Source organism: Ceratotherium simum, chromosome 7 (genome assembly GCF_057802395.1).
Source record: "Ceratotherium simum simum isolate JZ-2026a chromosome 7, ASM5780239v1, whole genome shotgun sequence".
NCBI classification, from domain to species: Eukaryota; Metazoa; Chordata; class Mammalia; order Perissodactyla; family Rhinocerotidae; genus Ceratotherium; species Ceratotherium simum.
In genome coordinates, this window is record NC_141906.1 from 29,008,687 (window position 1) to 29,028,957 (window position 20,271).

Genomic DNA, 20,271 nt, shown 5'->3' on the forward strand with positions numbered 1-20,271 from the left:
GCTGCCTCAGATTCAAGTTCGTTCAGCTTTCACAGTGTTCTCATCACTGGAGAAGGGAAAAGCACAGTCTTATCATCCAGTTTGAGTTAGCTCAGGCCAAGTCTCAGCTAAGACCTGAACTCTTATCTCCTGGATCCCTCTTAGGGCCCCTAGAAGACACCCCTCTCCCACTCATCCATCTTGCTGCTCACAGACTTGAGTAGCCAGAGTAAGTAGTAAGGAGGTGGGCAGGACAGAGGGCTGGAACCAGCACACAGATGAATATACTTCCTTTATCAAGGGTGACAAACCAAAACAAAACCAAAAATCCCCCAAACATGTAAAAACCCAGGGTGCTAGAAATACAAACTCAATTCATTCAAATTCAAGCTCGTCCAGACCCTGGTCACAAATCCTAGTGAGGTGCATGTGAGCACCAAGTCAGGGAGTGGGGGACAGGAGTGAGGCCAAGAGAAAGGGTGGGATGGGGGCCTGCACAGGCCCCCTAATGATCACCCTCACAGTGGTACCTCCATCTCCCCAGTGACAGTGAAGAACTACCAGGCCCTGTCCTTTTGACCCCCACCCCACCCCTGGCCAGGGCTTTGAAGGCCAGTCCCAAATGGTTCTACCCTCCCTTGCTCCATCCTCACTTGCTCAGGCTTCTAGCCTCGCTCTTCTCCCCCTCCTCCACATTCTTCTCTGTGATTAGTAGCAGGTTAGGTACTGTATAAGCCGCAGTGAGGCCGGGGCCCAGGGGAGGCAGGTGGAGACGGGGTGAAGAGAGGAGAAGAAGAGCTTTCCAAGGACCCCTCTCTTCATGGGATCCCAAACTGTACAACCAGCTCCTCTTTTGCGTCCACACGGATCTGAGAAAGTGCACTGTAGGCATAAGCAGCTATCCTGGAGACCTGTGACAGAGGGACCGGAAGGAGAGGAACAGAGAGAGACAGTGAGAAGGGAGATATGGAAAGCAGAGGGAGGGGGATTGGATAGCAACAAGAGAGAGAAGGGGATGATGGGGGACAGGAAGCCAAAGAGAAAGGCAGGGATGGGAAAGACAGAAAGAAAAGAACAAAGAGAAAGAGAATAAAGGTTGAGGGGAGATTAGGGAGGAGAGAAAAAGTAAGAGACTGAGGTGGGAATGAGTGGGGCCCACAAGCTACCAGGCTCCCTAACTCCACTTCCCTACCTCCTCTGAGGCAGAGAGGGTGAACCCTCTGCCACAGTCTGGGCAGTGTGGGAAGGGTAGGCAGGGGCAGGGCAAGGAGTGGCTCACCTGCTGCAAGTCGGAGAAGGGAACGGGCTCGCTGGCCAGCACTTGGTGGGGCTGGCTGGTGAGAGACGGCAGTGGCGGCAGCTTCTTCCAATGGGTCAGGCTGCTGCTCAGCACAGCCAAGCGGGTGCTGGCCAAGAGGGAGGGGTGGGGGTGGGCAGTCAGGCCACAGACTGCCTAGCCCAGCCCAGGCACGCCTCACTCCCTCAGGCCAGAGAGGCAGGGTGACAGGCCCTCAGCTCACCACAAACTCACTCTGGGCCCACCTCCCTTGGTCTCTGCACCCTTAAGTGTCACAGGGCAAACAGGGCTGACATGAACATCTACTGAGGCACCTGAGTGATTTGTGCTCTTCTGGGCTGCACCCAAATGAAGAGCCTGGACTGGGGCCCAGGCTCCAAAGCTGGATCAAGGATGGAGGGGCCAGGAAGAGCCCAAGTAGCCTGAGGGACCCAAGCTGGCCAGGTGCTTACCTGTACTGCCTTGCCCGGTCCATGTACTCATGCTGCTCCATGCCCTGGGAGTCTGCAGCAGACACGTCGATGATGTTGCTTTGGGGAGAGGAGGCAGAGAGAACATGACAGGTGCTTCGAGAGAGACAGACAGGACTCGCTGCCAAGTGCTAACTCTAGGGCTATCTGACACCAGTGTTGCCGCCTGCCCACTGGAGCAGGGCTGGGCCCAGAGGTACCTCTCCCCACTGACCTTGTCCCATCCCCCATGTCCTGGGCCTGGCTCCCTCTATCCCAACCTTTAACATGGATGGAGGAGCTCTGCCCCAGGCTTGCGTCTGTGATTCTCACCTGGCTGTCTTAGCAAGGATGGAGGAGAGCAGGGCCTGCTCATCTGTGCGAGCAGAAGGTAGGCTGTGGTAGTTGGGCTCAGCTCCATTGAGGGCTTTGGTTGGGGGGCTGCTAGGATCCAGCAGCAGCTTCCTCTCCTCTCGGTCCTAGGAGAGGCCAGCAGGGAGAAGTCAGCCCCAGGGCCCTTAGTCCAACCTGCCTTCCCTGGGCTCTCCTCTCAGACCAACACTGAGCTTTAAGCACCAAAAAATATTTTTATTAGGGACATTCCAAGTGCCCAACTGTATGGAATGTCAGATAAGACTCAATTCCTGCCTGCACTTGGGAGCCTAGAGGCCCTGAGAAAGGTGGACAGAGGCACAAAGCAGGTATTCAGTAACAGCCCTGGAGCTTCAGAAAATAGTCCAGCACCTGCTAGATAAAAGATACCGGAGGTTGGAAGCGAGAGGAGGGGGGAAGCCAGAAAAGTGGGATGTGGAGGGGAAACTGATACAAGTCAGGAGCCCAAGAATGGCCCTCCCGATCCCCCAGACCAGGCCCTCTCCAGCAAGGCTGTCTGCTCCCAGGATGGAGAGGCCCTTTGAGGCCAGACAAGGCCCTAAGCCGCAAGGGAAAGTAAGCCCAACTTCTCAATGGCCATTCCTCATATTATCTCAGGGCAGGAGTCACAGTGCCACCCTCTGGGTCACACAGTCCAAGCGTGCTCTGTTCTTAAGGGCAGGTCCCTTCCACTCGCAGCTGTTCACTCTCCTCTGATGCTCTCTTTGTATGGGCTCCCAGAACCAAACTTGGTGCACCTGGTGTATCCTGACCTGACCTGAACAGTGGAGCTGTTCCCTCCCTTGCCAAGCCACCACACCTCTATTAGCGTTGCTTCACAATTTTCTGCAGCACTGTTACTGCCAGCCTACACTGATAATCACAACCCCCAGAACTACCTGGGCCAAACCAGGTCTCCCTGGTGCTGTATAATTCTGTGTTTCTCCTTGTCCTGTTTTAGTCCCTTGTTCTCATCTACTGCAATCTTTCTGGATATGAACGTACATTGAGCCCATCAGCTGCAAATCCCTGCTGGCATTATGTCAGCTGCAAATTGCATAAGCAGACCTGCTGGGTATCTATCCAAGCCATAAAGAGCAAAGGTGCCCAGGACAAAGCCAAGGACAAGGGGCCCATCCTGGCTAATGCTGACTCACCAACCCTGAGTGCCAGACCACCAGCCTCCTCAGTGGTCCATTCTAGGCCTATCTCAGTTCCTACCACAGACTTTCCCACTGCAGGCTCCCAGCTCCCCTGCCCACAACACCACAACTCTCCTTATAGAGGGCCACTTCCTCCTGCCCTGCCTGCCCCACCCAAGGCAGGCCCAGACTTTTCACATTACTCTTCCTTCTCAAGCCGAAGTTGCCCAAGTGTCCTCAGTTCCCAACAGCACGAGACAGAAGCTGTGGGCCTCTGCCCCACCACCTCCCAACTCCTAGACACCCGTCCTCCTCCCTAAACTACAGGCTAAGTATTAAAGAGCTAGAAAGACAAAATGCTGCCAAACATTAAACTATCCCTAAGGAAAGCTGGCTCCGTAATGAAGCCCGAGTTTGCTTCCTATGTGTCCCTCCTTGCCCCAGCCCCACTTCAGACAGATCGTCCTGCAGGACAGGGCAGTTTCTCCCCTATCGGGTTCTTCAAGAACAAGGGTGTTTTCCTGAGGCCTAGACTCCCAGAAGAGGCCATGCTACCCCATGAGAGTGGACAGATAACATCGCCCCACCCCCAAAGGGCAAGTGGAGCATGGGGGAGGTTTTTCACACCAAAGTTTGTCCCTCAGTGTCAACCCATGAGTCAGGGTTTCACTGTCACCCTAGCACAGACACATATGTGGCCTGGCCGTGACTGGCCACCTGGTCTGTGGGCACAGCTGGAAGGGACAGCTTGGCCCAATGGATAAAGCATAAGGCTTGGTATCAAAACACCCTGGCTATGACACTTCCCAGCTTTGTAGCCTTGGCTAAATCACTAACCTGTCTGCACCTTTTCCAACTTTAAATAGACATAACCAGTACCTATATGACAGATGTTTGGCAAGAGTCAAATGCGATAACTGTAAAGGCCTCTAAAAACTGTAATGTGTTGTACATTTCTCTTTATTATTGTAACAAAGGGGCAGAGAATAAAGTAGGAGAGGGGCCTGCCCAAGAGATGAAAGAGGGACTTGAGGATAGTGAATGGTTACGACTTGTAGACCTTTGCCACATGAGGCCTCAAAACACCCAGCACTGATCATGCACCATCTCTGGGGGGCTAGAAACAGAAGTGATGGCCTGTCACCGGGAAGGTGGAGATTCAGGAGAGCAATGCGCCCAGCTCTCAGAGCTCATTCCCTGCAAAAATCCATATTATGCTTTAAGGGACAATTTCCCACTAAGCCACAGCTTTCCCAGTCGGCAGGGCTATTGTCTCCTTCTCTAACAGGCTGGGGAGAAGTGAGAGGTATTGGCCGTGATGCATGACTAACATAAGGCATAGGAAATAGGAGTATGTGTTCATTGGGTGTTTGGAGATTCAATGAGGCCCAAGGGCCACCGATGCCTTCCATACAAATGACATTTTCCCAAGCTTAAGTCCCTACCCCAAAATAGGTTCATGTGAGTCACTGGGGAAAGACCTACTTCCCAAGTACCAGTGATATAAGCCATTTCTGTGCCCATTCACCCCACCAGACTGTGAGCTACCTGCTGAAACCTTTCTACTGTCTCTGTGTCTAGTATGTGCTGAAATACAGAACTCAGGCTTAGCTTAGAGGCAATGAAAAGGTGAGTGGCCAACAGCTTGAGACTTCATCTTTGGAAAAAGGTCTCCCCTTCCTCAAAGGAGGTCAAGTGGGGAGGGCAGGGATTAAAGTGTGGGGAGAAGTGAGAATGCACCAAGGGGAAGAGGAAGAATTCAAAATTGTACAAGTCTCCCCAGCCTAATCCTTTCTGCAAAGGGATCAGACCTACAGCCAAATTCCCAGGACAGGCACCCCTCTAGCTAGAGGAACCCTCAGGCTCCAGGGAAAAACTGCACTGAGGCAGGCCAAACTGAGCTCCCCACTCTCTCTCTCTATTCCAATCCAGCCAAAGCTAAACCCGATTTGTTGCTTCCCAAACAATTTCCCACGTCTCGATGTCCTCATCGTCTCTATTAAATCCTTCACTGGCCAACTCAAATGCCACCAACTTCCAGAGGCCTTCTCTGTTCCCAAACCAGCAGTGACCTTCCTTCTCCAACCCCAGAGGCTGAAAAGATACACAGATTCCTATTTCATCTCGGGACAAACTAATCAGAGCCTCAGCTTATCCATCTCTACAATGGATTCACAAAGCCGGCTAATACAAGCACAGAAAAGGCACAGGAAGCTGGGAAGGGAGTGCTTCCCAGGAACCCAGGCTGAGGATCCTTGAAGCTGTAAAAACGTTTGAGGGTGGGGGCGATGAAACGGTAGAAGCGAGCGGGATACGCGGCTGCCTACACACCCCAAGGCGGGGACTGTGTAGAGAGCTGGGGCTTTAACAGCGGTAGGAGCCCGGCCCGGAGTCCCCTATGCAATCTGTCCCCTCCGGGCCTCCGTACTCAGTGAGCCCCGCACCAGCTCCCCTTCTTGTGCAGTCTTTTTTCCGGGCCCCACGTCCCAGGGACTCAGCCCTCATTCCCGACCCCCGCCCGCCGCGGCCGCACCTGGTCCGAGTCCTCGTTCTCGCTGCTGTAGCAGCACCCCATGGCCGGGGTCGGGCCGGGCGCTCAGGCCGCGCCGAGGAGGGACGGCGTCCGTCAGGAGCCCTTCCGGTCACATGACCCGTGGCTGCATCCAGCAAGCAACCACCCGCACCCTCGCCTACCCCTCCCCAGAGCCGCTTGGCTGCGGCTGGTACCGCCGAAGCTCCGGCTTCCGGCCCCGCCCCCACCGCGTGATCATCGTCAACCAATGGGAAGACGCACTCGGCGGGACCAAGACTCGAGACACGTGATGCGACGACAGGGAGGGGGCGGATCACATGACTTCAGCGTCTTCCCGGTCTTTGAGATCCAGTCGTTTATCCAGGGCCATAGGGGCCGTGGAGTGAGTTCTAGTATGTGGTCGTGTGGCCGTCTGGCTACGTTTCTGGGCCAGCGAGCTAACTTATATCAAATGCCATTATGATACGCTCTCCTGAATGCCATGCGAGGGGCGAGTGGGATGCAGGCCCTATGCTCCTAGAGCGCACAGTGTGGGTGTACATACGTAAGCCCCAAATGCCAGGCGCCAAGTTGGGGGACACATGGAGGGTGTGGCGCCCAACTGAGTTCTCAGTCTGGACTGGGGATTTGAGACTGAAGGAAGGGACCTTATACCTTCACGGGCTGAAGCGGAGTGGCGCTCAATCCTGATAGAGAAGATAGAGGTCACCTCACTGATCTCGTTGCCCTAAGGCATTTCTCTTCAATTCTGATTTTTTACAGCAGCTGCAGTAATTTAACACACACAGCTGACCATCAATGTCCTGTTCTAGAACTATCCCATGTCTTCCCTTGGACCTGTAACACAGGTCCAAGTCTGTCATTCAAGATCTTGCAGAGCCTGGCACCTGTCTTCCACTTCAGGCCCGGCGTTGGTATGTGGGGGGGTGTTGTTGGAGGGGTCTGGGGGATGCCTCGCCAGCCATAGAGAAATACGTGCAGTTTCCTGATCGACCTCCTGGACTTTGTACATGTGGGCTGGCACACACTGTCTCCCCACCAGGTCTGCCTTCTGTCTTCAAGACTCAATACAAATGGGCCGGCCGGTGGCTTGGCAGTTGAGTGGGCTAGCTCTGCTGCTAGCGGCCCGGGGTTCAGATCCCGGGCGTGCACCGACACACCACTTCTCCAGCCATGCTGGGGCCGAGTCCCACGTACAGCAACTAGAAGGATGTGCAGCTATGACATACAACTATCTACTGGGACTTTGGGGAGAAAAAAATAAATAAATAAAATCTTAAAAAAAAAAAAGACTCAATACAAACAATATTCTCCTGCTTAATCCATATCCAGCATTGATTCATTCATTTATTGAATCAAATATTCACTGAGAGTCTGCAATGTGCCACACTCTTCTATCTGGATATGCAGCAGTTCACAAAACAGGCAAAAATCCCTGTATTCATGGAGCATCACATTATGTTGTATTCTCTGCTTTTGGGTCAGTCTCCTCTACTAAACTTGGAGATCTTGGAGGACAGGGACAGGATCTGACTCTTCTCTGGGACCCAAGCCTTGGCACTTTGCTTAGAGAAAACTTGAATTTTGAATTAATGAGTAAATTATAACCTCCCCCTCACCTTGGCTTACACAATGCCCCTTGTCCTCATCCAAGGGGTTGGAGGAGAGGTCACCAAACCCAGTAGCTCTTATTGCCCCTCAAATCAAGACCCTGAAGGAGTTCTGTAAGTTCTCTGAGGGCTCCCAAAGGGTAAGAGTCAGCTCTAGCTTATCCCTGGGGCTAGTAACTTGAACTGCAGGTCTCAGGTGACAGCAGCAGCCTCAGCATCAATAATTGAGAGCAGGTCCACCTTGCCTCAGGGTTTTCTGCTCACAAAGACTCCCCTCCTGTCCTATGCTCTGATCTTCCCCAAGCAGGAGTCTCCAGCCCAGGTAAGCAGGGCTCTTGAGTGTGGGGTCCAAGCACACCAGTTCAAACTCATCTCCAGTCACCTGTTCACACCCATTCATACACTCTCACTTTCATTTTTAGTCCCCACCACCAGGGGCCTCACAAGGGTCACATCTGGAGCAGGGAGAGAATGGTCCAGGGGATGGGAGAGGAGAGAGCACTTATCCCCCATCCGGGCCTGAGAGAAGAGGCCTGAGTGGGGAGGAAGTGTGTGCTGTGTGTATACCCTTGTGAAGGAAATTCTGAGAGAGAAGAGGAGAAGAGGGGAATGCAGGGGAGGGGAGATAGGACTGGAGAAGAAATATAGAACAAGGACTCCTCCCACCCCCAGGGAAGAGCAGAGAGAGGGAGAGTCCTGGAGAAGGAATCTCATCCTAAACCCTATGGAATAAGTGTTTTGATTGCCTTTTAGTAAGGCAGAGCACAGTGACTGAAGGTGTTTCTGACGACAAAGCTGTGTTCTTTTGCTACACACTAATGGGTCAGAGGAGACCAAGCAGGCAGGGGGTAGGGTGGAGGAGGACATCTTAGAGGGGAACTGGTGAAAGGGGTCTTGAAGAAGGGGTGACTACAGAGATGTGGGGAAACAGGTAGGGGAAGCAAGGTGAAGATAGGACCAGGGCTTGGAAGTGGGAAGAGGTGGTTTGGGGTTGGGTGCTAAACTTAGACCAGCATGGAGTCCTGGAAAGTACATGGGCTTGGAATCAGACTAACTCAGATTCAAATCCCTGTTCTGCTGTGTGACTCTGGACAAAAGACTTACCCTTTCTGTGCCATGGTTTGTAAAATATAGGGATAATAATTGCTACTGGTCAGGGCTGCATAAATGACAGGCAAATGGTGGGTTTCCCTCCCTGCCTCCCTCCACCCCAGGGCCCAGGTAGGGACCATGTCCCCTGCCATCGCTCTGGCCTTCCTGCCACTCGTGGTGACATTGCTTGTACGGTACCGGCACTACTTCCGACTGCTGGTGCACACAGTCTTGCTGCGGAGCCTGCGAGACTGCCTCTCAGGGCTGTGGATTGAGGAGCGGGCCTTCAGCTATGTGCTCACCCATGCCCTGCCTGGGGACCCCGGTCACATCCTCACCACCCTGGACCACTGGAGCAGCCACTGCGAGTACCTGAGCCACATGGGGCCTGCCAAAGGTCAGTGTTCGCTAACCTTCTGCTCCAGGAAGCACCCCCGAGATGGTGAAGGAGGATTGGGATCTGCCACTGCCTTACTGGGTGAACTGGGAAAGTTCTTGATCCTCCATAGGTCTCTTTTTTCTTCTCTGGAACTGAGGGCGCTGGGCAAGGTTATTCATTCATCCAGCAAACATTTATTGCCACTTCTTTTGTACCAGGCATGCTCTAGATGCTGGGGGAGGAGGAGGTCGAGGCCACAGGGATGGATCAGCCACAACTGCTGGCCTCAAAGGGGGCATGATACACAGAGGAATGACCATCTCAGCACATAAGCCTTAACTTTGTAATTATCTGTGTCTGAGTCTTTCTTCCCCACCATGGAGGGTCCCACATGCCATTCAGGGTAGCTGTCTCTCTGGATTTGTCTGAGTCCCAGCTCCCAGCACAAGTGCTTTTAGTGTCTTATTTAAGAAATTCATTCAAGGTTAGAAAGATATTCAATGAACAAAACAAGGGGGAATAAAACCGGAAGTTCTAGCGAAGGTCTCAGGAGCCTGGAAGATGGCCTCTCAGAAGCCCAGTAGTTGTTTCTGCGCAGGCCCTCCTAGAGGAAGCAACATTTGAACGAGCCTAGAAGGACTGCTTTCGAGTTAGCCAGGCAGATGAGGACAGGGGTGGGCAAGGGCAAAGCCAGCCACATGTACAAATGTGGCATGGAGGAATGAGCCAGCATAGTTGACTCTGGGCACGGTTGTTTGGGATGGCTGTAGTACAGGCTACAGGTGGGAAGAATCGAGAGCTGAAACTGGCAAGGTAGGGTAGGATCAGGTTCAAGAAGGTCCTGAATGTCAAGCTGAGGATCCCAAGTTCAATCCCAAAGGCCTTTAGGATCATAGGAACCAGGGAGTGATAGGGTCAGATTTGTTTATTAGAAAGATTCCTAGTGGCTGGTGTGAAGACTAGATTGAAGGAGGCAAGCCTGGAGGACAGGGGGACCAGTGGGGCAGCTGGAGCTATAGTCCAGGAGAGAGATGAGACCGCAGCTGGTTGGGGGCTGCAGTAAGGCAGGTGGGCATTTGAGATCCCTTTCTGTCAGGGACCCTGCACCCATCTCCCACGTCTGCTGCAATAGCCATCTCCCCCACAGGTCAGATCCTGACGCGGCTGATGGGAGAGAAGGCCCCTGCTTGTGTGCTGGAGTTGGGCACCTACTGCGGGTACTCCACACTGCTTATTGCCTGTGCTCTGCCTCCTGGGGGTCGCCTTCTCACTGTGGAGCGGGACCCACGCACAGCAGCAGTGGCTGAAAAACTCATCCGCCTCGCTGGCTTCGACGAGCGCATGGTCAGCCCCCACCTCCCCAACCCTGGTCTCTTCCCTGCTACCCCAGGCCTTTCCCTAGCCAGGCCTCCCCTGTGAAGGAATCCCACCTAGGAGAAGGAAGCAGCTCCTGTGGGAGGGTGTGTGAGCTCCTGTTCCAAGTCATTTGCACATATTTGCTGCTGGATGACAAACAGGCAGTTAAGAGGAACGTCTCTGGAGCCCAGCAAATCTGGGTGCAAACCTCGGTCTGCCTCTTGTTACCTGTGTGACCTTGGGCAAAGCACTTCTCCTCTGAATCTCAGCTTCTTCACTGGAAGAAAGGAAATCACAATACTGATCCAGACTTCTTGGATTCTGAGGCCAGAGGAAATGTGAGAACACTTGTGGAGACCTACGCCAGGGCCTGGCATAAAGTAAGCCAGATCCTGGTATGGTCTGGTGTGGAAGAACAATCCCTCCCACCCTCACCTCCAGCTCCTCCCACCCCCACAGGTAGAGCTCATCGTGGGTAGCTCAGAGGAGGTGATCCCGCGCCTACGAACCCAGTACCAGCTGAGTCGGGCAGATTTGGTGCTCCTGGCACACCGGCCCCGACGTTACCTGCGGGACCTGCAGCTGCTGGAGGCCCACACCCTGCTGCCAGCTGGTGCCACTGTGTTGGCTGACCACGTGCTCTTCCCTGGTGCACCCCGATTCCTGCAGTATGCCAAGAGCTGTGGCCGCTACCGCTGCCGCCTCCACCACACTGGCCTCCCAGACTTCCCTGCCATCAAGGATGGCATAGCCCAGCTCACCTATGCAGGGCCTGGCTGAGGTCTACGTCCAGGGGTACTTACTGCTGCCTCCACACCCCCACCCAAGCAAGGACTTCAGAACATCCCCTCCCCTCCCTGCTTGAGGCCTGACACATGCTGGGCTCAGGGCTGGGGAGGCTCTCCTCCCACCTCTGCCCCATTCCAGCTCCACACTGACCTGAGGCATCAAGTTCTGTCAGGCTGCTTGGTCCCACTGGTCCCTCTCCTTCTAGAGAGAGCCATGGACTGACAGGCAAGAGGCCTGAGCTCCCAACCCAGCTCTGTCACTGATTTGCTGGATGACACCAGGAGAGTCCCTGCCTTGTTCTGAGATTTAATTTGCTCTCTTAACACCAAGGAAGCTAGCTGGGAGTGCTCCGGGGGCCTCCCAGCTCTGGGCCTCAGAAAGCCTGCCCTCCCCAGCCCGTGCGATTCTGTGTGGGATCAGAGGAAACAGTAAACACTGAGTTAGAGGCCTTGCAGGAATGGCTGGGTGCAAGCTGGGACAGAGGAAATGGCAATGGACCCTAGGCCTTCCCTAGCCCTGGTCCACATGTCCATGTAGGTTTGCCTGAAGTCCCTTGAGTGCCCTCTCGCTAAAACTCAAGAGAAGATGCTGGATTCCTTTGAGCCCACCAAAAAATAGGGAATAGACATGGGGGAAAACATCAGTCCTGTGTCTTTATTAAAGAGAGTTAGAAAGAGACTATACACGGCAATGAAGGAGTGAGGTACTGGCCAGCGAAGTGACGTGGGCTCAGGCCCCGGGGGATTCAAGGGCAGACTGACCGCCCGGGAGGGGCCAAGAAGACCAGGTCCTGGCAGCAGCTGAGGAGGTGCCCGAGGGTGAGCTTTCAGGCACTGGGGCGATCAGCTGGTTCTGCAGGGGGTGCAGGGTAGGTTGGACTGGCCTGGAATCTCCCTGGGGCCACCCTGCCTTGTCTACCTAGATCATCCACTGGTCCTGATCCTGTTCGTTGCCTTCCATGTCCACCTGGAGAGGAGGCTGGGTGTGGGTGGGGAGGGGCCTCAGCCACCCAGCCAGCCCCCATCCCAGATCCTACCCGTGGTTGGATCCAGGGTGCCTGTACCCCTTGGCCGCCAATTAGGTCAGGGGCAGGGGCCCAGGAGCAGAGGCCCTCCCCCACACCCCCGCCTACCTCATTGACCTCTCCATCATCAGGTGACTCGTTGTAGTCATTCATCTCATCCATGTCCTGCATGTCCTCATCATCCTCTGAGTCCTCTTCACTATCCTCGTCATCGTCTTCATCTTCCTCTTCCTCGTCATCATAGTGCTGGTGAGGCAGGGGACAGCCTGTAGGCTCTACAGGCCTGCCTGGACAGTTCAAAGGCTGGCCCACTTGGAGCCTCTTTCTGGGGCCAGTGAATGACCCCTACTCCCCAAATCTGCCCTCCCTGAGTCTAGCAGGCTGGTGCATGTTCTGCAGGACCTTAGTGCTGGGCCCAATGCCCACCCCCTCTATCTCCTCTTTCTGGCTTCCATCCAGAGCTGAGGACCACAATTGCTCCAAGGTCAGGGGCAGAATTAGAACAGAGCCTTAGTCCCCACACAGGCCCCACCTGCTGGGGCTACTCACCTCTGAGGCTGGCTTGCCAATAGGTACCAGGTTGTTGTCTTTCTCTGCGATGCTCTGGAGCTGTGGCCAAAGTGGGAGGAGAGCAGGGCCAGGGCCCAAGCAAGGCAGGTCAGGGGCATGGGACGGGCCCACGCTGCCCCCAAGAAGACCCCCAACAATGGAAGAGAAGCTTCCTTCCAGTTCTCAGGAAGATTCAATACCTTTCTCTCCTATCATCTGCCACTTACTTATAAACTTGGTCCAACTACGTAAACTCTCAGGGCCTTGGTTTCCTCATAAGATTATGGTGAGGGTGAAGTGAGAGACTATTAGCCTAGAACATGGCATCTGCTAGGTCCTCAAAAAATAGTCAAAATTATTATTTCCTATGCTTTAGGGAAAAGAGCCTGGGCTCCAATCTGGCCCAGAGATCCCATGGTCCTGCAGCAAATTAGGGTAACACAAAGATGAGAATCTAGGCCCCCTAGCTCCCAGTCTGATTCTTCCCAGCTCAGGGCAAAAAGCTCCTCCAGGGCAGGCCTCCAGAGTGAGGCTGGGTCATGGCCAGTGAAGGGAGGGGGGGGTCCCTGACTGAGGCTCCACCACTGTGCTAGGTCCTCACTCACCCAGGCCTGATGCTGCTGTTCTTGCTGTTGCAGCTCTGTCTCCTCCACACAAGGTCGATCCAGATTAAACCACAGTGTCTCAGTCACACGGGGGAAGAGTGAGGGGAACAAGGTGGACATGGCTCCTAGACTGAGGGAAAGGATCAGGTGAATCCAGCTCTCAGATATGTTTGGTTTTGGTTTTTATTTTGTTACAGTTTGATTTGGGGATGGGGTGGAGTGGAAGGTAGCAGGGAAGCAGCCCTTCCCTGTGGGAATCAGACAGACCTGGGTTTGAGTCTTGGGTCTGCCACTTACTAGCTGTTTGACCTTGGCCAAGTCACTTAACCTCTCTGAGCCTCAGTTTCCTCATCTGTAAAATGGGGATAATAACAATTATACCATCCTCACAGTTATTCTGATAATTAAGTAACTTGCTTTATGGATAAGTAAAGCTGTTTGTAAGCTGTTCAAGGAGGAAAGAGAATGGGAGCCAAATGTAGAGCTAGGAATCCACAATGCAGACTGGCATTACAAAATTATACAAAATTAGAGGTAGCTGGGCTCTACTGACACACTTTCTACCTCCTTCAAAGACTAAGACTTACTGTTTGCCCTCTATGATGGTCCATACCATACCCACCCAGTGTCAGAAATTTAGGACACTAACCATGTCTCATGAACCACAGCCAACCTGGGGGGGGGGACGGGGAGTTACTCCGTGCAAGTATGGTTCAGTGAGACATTCTAAAGGCATGAGTAAATGGATAAATAAGTAGATAGAAGGTTGAATGGATGAACTAACGTGAGAGAACAAATAAATTCAACTCGGATGCAGTAGCTGAGGGAGATGACCCAGAGAAAGGTCCCAGAGAATCTGAATTAAAATCTTTTGGCTCACAGGAAAACAGGCGCAGCGACAGGCAACGACTGGCTGGTTCTAGGTCACAGCGTGAGTTGGGGTATAGAACTCCCCCGGGAAAGAGATCCAGGCCCGGCACTAGAGGATATGAACAGGAGAAAAGGATCTACAGCAAGTTCTGCTTTTGCCCTAACTTATTTGACCGATCTGGGGCCAGCCGCTGCCTTTCCGTGGACCCCAGCTGCCCAACCCGTGTAACAGGTACAACAGCACCCATCCTCACGTCCCAGAAGTACTAAGAGGCCAGACAGAGACAGAAGCCCAGGCTTCCAAAGCCCAACCCCTCGCCGCAAAGCCGCCGCCCATTTTTTGCTTATTATTTACGATCGTGGGCTTGACCAACAGGAAGAAGGCAGAGGCGGGACTCAGACGGGCATTTGTCCTTATAGGGCTGCTAAACGCGAAAGGAGCGGGACCTGAGGAGGGCCAATTAACTGGAAGAAATGCTGCGTGACAGGAAGTGACACCAATGAGTGACGGACTTTGTGTGGCGGGGTGGGGCTTAGTCTGGACGAAGCAGCCAATGAGCTAGAACTCTTTAACGTTAAAAGGAGTCTGGACATGGAGCTCCTGAGGAGGCGAGTCAAGGGAACGGGGTTTCCCTGGGGAGGAAGGAAGGGACAGGAGGCAGCAGCCTTAGAGACTTGCTTCTGTACTTACCGCGCCGGGAGGCGGCAGCCCGCGGCGACCCGGAAGCACTTGACACTGCCTGAGCGGAAGGACCCACCAGACCCGTGACACACCAAACGCATGCGTGTTTGTTCTCCTTTTGTTTCCCAGTCCCGCCCACCAGACCGGATGTGACGTTACACACCTTAGTCACGTTGTCGGGGTGAAAGTTTGCCGCGCCTACTCTATTGGCCCCGCCTTGAGTCTCAGCCAATCGGATTCTCCACCCTGGCCACGCCCCAACGGCCCCAGTGAGCCCCGCCTCTCCGGCCCCAGGCGGTATTTGCTCGCCGACTCGGGCTGAAAAATGCGGTAGCTGGCAGCAGCCAGTGTTAGTGTTAGGGCTGTTTGTCTTGCTGCGTTAGAAGAAAATTAGTCTGCTTCTACCCCAGAATCGCTGGGTGATTTTGCCCCCGTCCTGTCTGTCCTCTCTCACCCTGTTTCCCGTTTGAGCGCATACATTCATTTATGTATGCCTTCAACAGAAATATTTGAGTCCCTACTGTATTCCAGGCTCTGCTAGAAGCTGGGTATAAATCTGGGAACATGGTCCCTGCTCCCAAAGACCTCACAGTCCAGTGGGGCAGCCAGACTCTACAGACCTTCAGTGGACTCACTGGTCTCTTAAGATTGCCTGTCCAGTTTTGCATTTGAGGTTGTGCAAGAGCTTGAGTGAGTATAGTGAGCCCCAGGCACCGCCTTCTGCTGTTGCGGAATTCAGCTGCCCTCTCCAGGCCTGGGCTAAAGACCCTTATAAGTAGCCTCGTCATCTCTCCCACTCCTTTCCTGATGCCTTTGTTCTAGTAACCTCTGACTCAGCCTCCCCTTCAGAGATCCTCATGCCTCTTACAACAGAGGTCCTTCCAACCTAACCCCCATTAAGCTCCATCACCCACCAGCCTCTTCAGGGCCGGCAATCATCCTTAGTTCCGCTTCTGCCCCGACCGGATCTGTGACCTTTAACAAGTCCTTTCTCCCTGTCTGGACTCAGTTTCCTCTACAACCAGCATCATAATCTCTGCCCAGCTTTCCTCCTATCCTTGGTTGATGTGAGGATTTGATGATTACGTTTTTGTGTGTGTGTGAGAGGAGACCAGCCCTGTGCTAACATCTGCCAATCCTCCTCTTTTTTTGCTGAGGAAGACTGGCCCTGGGCTAACATCTGTGCCCATCTTCCTCCACTTTATATGGGATGCCGCCACAGCATGGCTTGCCAAGCAGTGCGTGGGTGTGCGCCCTGATCGAACCCCGGGCTGCCGCAATGGAGCGCACGCACTTAACCGCTTGCGCCACCGGGCAGGCCCGAGGTTATGTTTTTAAGAGGTAGTGTAGGGGCCGGCCCATGGCTTAGAGGTTAAGTGCGTGCGCTCTGCTGCTGGTCGCTGGGTTCAGATCCTGGGCGTGCACCGACGCACCGCTTATCTGGCCATGCTGTGGCGGCATCCCACATACAGCAACTAGGAGGATGTGCAACTATGACATACAACTATCTACTGGGGCTTTGGGGAGAAAAAAGGAGGAGGATTGGCAATAGATGTTAGCTCAGGGCCGGTCTTCCTCAGCAAAAAGAGGAGGATTGTCATGGATGTTAGCTCAGGGCTGATCTTCCTCATACACAGAAAAAAAACATTGTAAAAAAAAAGAGGTAGTGTATTGTGCATATCCATGTGATGATGTTTCCAAGCAGCTCTGGTTGTTATCAAGTTTTTCATTAAAGAGTAAAATTTGCGTCTTGGAAATGTCCACCCTTTTTATTCATTAATTCAACAAATACCTATTGAGTGCCTGCCACTATTATAAGTAGTGAGTATACAATGGTAAACAGACCCCCCCAAAATATCTCTCTCCTCATGCAACTTCCATTCTAATGAGAGAGATAAACAATAAAGAAGATAGATAAGTAAAATATATAGCCTTAAGATTGCAGTAAATACTAAGGAGAAAAAATAAATCAGAGAAATAGGAATAAAAGCCGGCAGGGGAGGGCCGACCCCGTGGCTTAGTGGTTAAGTGCGCGCGCTCCGCTGCTGGCGGCCCGGGTTCGGATCCCAGGCGCGCACCGACGCACTGCTTCTCCGGCCATGCCGGGGCCACGTCCCACATACAGCAACTAGAGGGATGTGCAGCTATGACATACAACTACCTACTGGGGCTTTGGGGGGAAAAATAAATAAATAAAATCTTTAAAAAAAAAAAGCTGGCAGGGGAGATGTTTTATTTTAGGTGGGGGGCCAAGGAAGACCTTCCTGGGAAGGTGACTTTTGAGTAAAGTTCTGAAGAAAAAGAGACAAAGAGAGCACTATTCTGATATTTAGGGAAGAGCATTTCAAGGAGAGAGCAAGTACAAAGGGCCTAGAATGGCTGCAGCATAGTGTACTATGGGGAAAAGAGGAGGAGATGAGGACGTGAGGTAGCAGGAGCCAGATAGTACAGCCCTGCAGGTCATAATAAGGAGTGTGACTTTTACTCCATGTTGAGGATCCTGTGAAGGGTTTTGAGCAGAGGATCCACACAATCTGATTTACATTTTAACAGAGTTACTCTGTTCCATGAAGAAAAGATTCAGGGGGGACAGTAGCAGAAGCAGGGAGACCAGTGGGGAGCCTATTATAATAGTCCAGAGGTGGGGGATGAGAAGTGGTTGAACTTTGAATATATTAAGAAGTTAGAGACAACAAACTTTGCTGACAGATTGGATGTAGAGCATCAGAGGAAGAAAGGAGCCAAGATTTTTGTCCTGAACAACTGGAAGACCGGTGTTGCCATTTCTTGAGATGGGAAAGACAAGGGAGTTGCTGGTTTTTTGGGAAACTCTCTGGAGCTCATTTTTGGGCATGTTGAGTTTGAGATGCCCCTTAGAGTAGAGATGTTGTGGGGGCAGGAGGGCTATGGGTTTGAAGGTCAGGGGAGAGATCTAGACTGGAGGTATCAATTTGGGAGTCATCAGCACATAGACGGTAGTTAAAGCCACGAGACTGGATGAGATCACCAAAGGAGTGAATGTAGATGGAAAATACTTTCCATCAACATTCAGAATTTGAGGAAACCAGGAGAAGCAGTGAATCAGACTGAGAAGGAGGGCCAAAAGGATAAGTAGAAAGCCAGGCGAGTTGGGTGGTATCATGGAAGCCAAGTAAAGAAGGGGTATCAGGAAGGTGGTAGTGCTCCTCTACAGCCTAGTTCTGTTGTTTGTTTCTGTTTGTTTCCCCAGCAGACCATAAGCTCCTTGAGGGCACAGACTGGGTGGTGTCTATGTCTCCAAGACATAGACCTGACACAGCCTGACCTCTCTCTTCTCCTGGGTCCCTTATCTGCTCCCCCTGTGGCCTGTGTCCCCATCAGTCTCTCCTCTTGCTTCTTTCCCTTATACGATCCCTCCCTCCAGCACCCTTCGCCTCCCATCCTTCCTGACAAGCTCTGGCCTGATGGAACTTCCCCAATAACCTAGAGTTTCTTAACGAGGTCCTCAGCCAGATTCAACAAGTCATGGTGACTAGTTAGCTACGGGAGGGGAAAAGGGAGAGGGAGAAGTGGAAATTTTGGGCAATTCTCCATTTTTGTCTCAGGCAACTGAGTCAAATATGGTGCCATTTGTTTTACATCATTATCCATCATTTGTCCTTGCCAAGTGTTTCACTTTCTTTCATTTCAAGAATAATAAAACTAAGACTCTGAGAAGTTAAGAAATTTGCCTCACATTCCTTCATTTGTTCCAGTGTTTGGTCAACATTTATTGAGTACCAGACATCTTGATAGGCCCTGTGGAAAGAGAGATGAAGCAGAAATAATCCCTGTTCTAGAGAAAAATACAGTCTAATGAGGACTAAGACAATTAGAGAAGAGGGTAGTAAATGTTAAAATCAATGTATGTAGAGAGTGTTATGAGAGCACAGAGTGGGGAGAGATGAATGGGTCCTAGATAAACTGAGTTTAGATTTTTGTTCCAGGGAAGGAAACATTTGAGTGGGCCTTGAGGGATGAGTAGGAGTTCACCCAGTAGACAAATGAGAGAAGGGGATGCACAAAGAGTCATGTTACATGCCAGGGCATGAGTTGAAAGCAGATAATGTGTTTGGAGAACAGTGAGAATCCTTTTGGGGAGAACTAGGTGTCTGGGGACAGAGAGAGAGATGAGAAAGAATGTTAAGAGGACTCAGATGAGGAAAGGCTTTGATGGCCCTAAGATGGAGTGGATGGGATGGGAGCCAGGCATCCTGGGTCTTACTTTGGCCCAATTACTGACTTGCTGGGGACCCCTGGCAGGTCCCTTCCCATCTCCCAGCTTCTGTTTTCTCTAACATAATATCCCAACCATGTCTCCAGCTCTCATGTGAGTCCCTGGAAGACGCTCCCCAGACCTGGCCCTTTCTGTCTTGAGATGTTACCTGCTCCTTCGTGGTGTTTTACAGGAGCCAGGGCCTGGGCCAAAAGCAGGAGGCAAGATGGGGATCTCCCAACAGTCAGAAATAAATCCAGAGCCCATAGGCTAGAGAGAGAAATCCATGGCTCTGTGCAGAGAATTCTCCAGGATTCAGGAAGGGCCAGAGATGAGTGATGTGAATTTAATGCTAGTGAGAGCCACCTCCATGATCCTTGAGGAGAATGGCTGGCCCAGGTAGGGGACAAAGGGGACAGTCACTATCTTTCACGCATACTGAGGGATGTTTGGTCTCCAAAGGGCCTTAACATGCATAATTTCCTCTTCTCCTCACCCCAGCTCTGGGAATCCTGCCCCCAGTTAGCATATGGGGAATGTGAAGCTCTGGAAAGTGAAGTGGCTTGTCCAGGCTGAAGCTGCCACACAAGAATGTCAATCTTGCATTCACTCCACAAAGCTTTCTTATGGGCCAGTATGTGCTTGGTGAGGGGGACCCACAGAGGAATCAGAACGGAGTACTCATCCTCTGGAGGCCCTCAGTCTAGTTTGGGAGCATAAAGCAAATCTTAGGTCCTTGAGGGCAGGTCTCTGTCTGATTCATCTCTATTTCCTCAGCACCTAGCCTGGTGCCTGGCACAGAGAAGCCACTCAAGAAATGCTTGTACAGGGCCGGCCCTGTGGCTTAGCGGTTAAGTGCGCCCACTCTGCTGCTGGCGGCCCGGGTTCAGATCCTGGGCATGCACCGATGTACCGCTTCTCTGGCCATGCTGAGGCCACATCCCACATACAGCAACTAGAAGGATGTGCAACTATGACATACAACTATCTACTGGGGCTTTGGGGGGAAAAATAAATAAATAAATAAAATTATATAAAAAAAAGAAATGCTTGTACAATATAGGGGTTTTTTCCTTCAGTCTAATGGAATTGAATTAGAGTTCGTGTGATGAATGCTGTAGTGGAGATAGGTTCTGAGGAGAGTGGGAACATCAAGAAGAGAAGAGCAATGTTTGGGAGAGGAGGTGAGGAAGTCTCCTCAGGAAGATGAGACCTTGCAGAGGGAGAAGTCAGGAAAGAACATTCTAGACAAGAGGGGCAGTGTGTGCAAAAACATAGAGGCCTGAAAGGGTGTGGTGTGCTCAGTACA

General features: G+C 52.3%; 3 protein-coding genes across 7 annotated transcripts; 1 reads left to right on the plus strand and 2 right to left on the minus strand.

Annotated features, from left to right (window-relative positions):
* Positions 1-258: 258 nt before the first annotated feature.
* LAMTOR1 (late endosomal/lysosomal adaptor, MAPK and MTOR activator 1) lies at positions 259-5,938 on the minus strand. The gene is made up of 5 exons (XM_004433949.2): positions 5,773-5,938; positions 2,059-2,204; positions 1,729-1,806; positions 1,259-1,385; positions 259-890 (listed from the first exon to the last, which is right to left on the minus strand). The coding sequence occupies exons 1-5, from the start codon at positions 5,812-5,814 to the stop codon at positions 798-800; spliced, it is 486 nt and encodes a 161-aa protein (XP_004434006.1). The 5' UTR covers positions 5,815-5,938; the 3' UTR covers positions 259-797.
* Positions 5,939-8,529: 2,591 nt separating this feature from the next.
* Positions 8,530-11,191, plus strand: TOMT (transmembrane O-methyltransferase). The gene is made up of 3 exons (XM_014790272.2): positions 8,530-8,871; positions 10,001-10,197; positions 10,669-11,191. The coding sequence occupies exons 1-3, from the start codon at positions 8,550-8,552 to the stop codon at positions 10,987-10,989; spliced, it is 840 nt and encodes a 279-aa protein (XP_014645758.1). The 5' UTR covers positions 8,530-8,549; the 3' UTR covers positions 10,990-11,191.
* Positions 11,192-11,626: 435 nt separating this feature from the next.
* ANAPC15 (anaphase promoting complex subunit 15) lies at positions 11,627-14,871 on the minus strand. Of its 5 annotated transcripts, none has more exons than XM_087433392.1 (6): positions 14,738-14,867; positions 14,057-14,155; positions 13,177-13,301; positions 12,572-12,631; positions 12,131-12,268; positions 11,627-11,976 (listed from the first exon to the last, which is right to left on the minus strand). In XM_087433392.1, exons 3-6 carry the CDS (start codon positions 13,294-13,296, stop codon positions 11,917-11,919), a joined length of 378 nt encoding a protein of 125 aa, XP_087289518.1. In that variant the 5' UTR covers positions 13,297-13,301; positions 14,057-14,155; positions 14,738-14,867; the 3' UTR covers positions 11,627-11,916. The 5 variants fall into 5 exon arrangements, with proteins under 5 accessions (XP_087289518.1, XP_087289517.1, XP_014645765.1 ...); XM_087433391.1 differs by having other exon boundaries at positions 13,177-13,306; XM_014790279.2 differs by lacking the exon at positions 14,057-14,155 and having other exon boundaries at positions 13,177-13,306; positions 14,738-14,871.
* Positions 14,872-20,271: the final 5,400 nt, after the last annotated feature.